We start from the raw sequence: 794 nt of genomic DNA, 5'->3' as shown, positions 1-794 counted from the left end.
CGATCACATTGACAGCTGCTGCAGCTTGAATGCCACCAATACGGCTGCTGTCAGCTGTTAGCTTTTCTAATTGATGTGCTTTTAATTGTGTCAAATCGACGGCAAGCGCACGAAACGAAACGGCATCGAACACGAACAACAATTTTCTATGTGCAATTGACACTTCATTGACAGGTCGTGTACTACAAATGAGCGAACGTTTAACTCTCGTCGTGATAACTGTGTACCTACAAATTCAAATGCGAGTGATATGCAAAGTTGTTGTGCAATTTCGTTGTTGTACCATGGGGGCATACAAGTTGTATTTGAAGGGCAGAATGTAATTGTTTTTAAATTTCTTTTTCGCTTCACTTCACTTACCGGCATTTGTACTGGCAAGGCCACTGCACAGCAGGCAAATTAGCATGGCTATGGAGTTGAGCCACAGCCGGCTGTGTCGACTATTGTTGAACATTCTCGTGCAGTGCGGGAATTGGTTACTTAGGGCCTGCTGACGCCGCGCGTGCTGCATGCTGGAGGAACGCCTGTAAGGAATGGAGAGAATGAAAGGAAATGCGGATTAGAAGAACCAAACGTAGGCGTACTTAAAAACAGCTGTAAGATATTTATTTGAAATTAATTTTATTTATGCTGCATGGTGTTTTACTTTCNTCTGGCGCCGCGCGTGCTGCATGCTGGAGGAACGCCTGTAAGGAATGGAGAGAATGAAGGGAAATACGGATTAGAAGGATTTTAAAATAACCAAACGTAGGCGTACTTAAAAACAGCTGTAAGATATTTATTTGAAATTAATT

General features: G+C 42.7%; 1 protein-coding gene across 1 annotated transcript in view; it reads right to left on the bottom strand.

Moving 5' to 3' along the window:
* LOC108370465 (cell wall protein DAN4) overlaps nt 1-520 on the bottom strand; it is a 24,684-nt gene extending 24,164 nt beyond the window's left edge. Inside the window, 1 exon segment of the mRNA XM_017625793.1 lies at nt 361-520. Within this exon segment, the coding sequence (XP_017481282.1) occupies nt 361-454 (94 nt within the window). The 5' untranslated portion in view covers nt 455-520.
* Between the last annotated feature and the right edge of the window lie 274 nt (nt 521-794).

The sequence above is a fragment of the Rhagoletis zephyria genome, unplaced genomic scaffold (genome assembly GCF_001687245.7).
Source record: "Rhagoletis zephyria isolate East Lansing unplaced genomic scaffold, Rhagoletis_zephyria_1.1 Rzeph_scaffold_04257, whole genome shotgun sequence".
In the NCBI taxonomy this organism is placed as follows: Eukaryota; Metazoa; Arthropoda; class Insecta; order Diptera; family Tephritidae; genus Rhagoletis; species Rhagoletis zephyria.
This window is presented reverse-complemented; position numbering and strand designations above follow the sequence as displayed.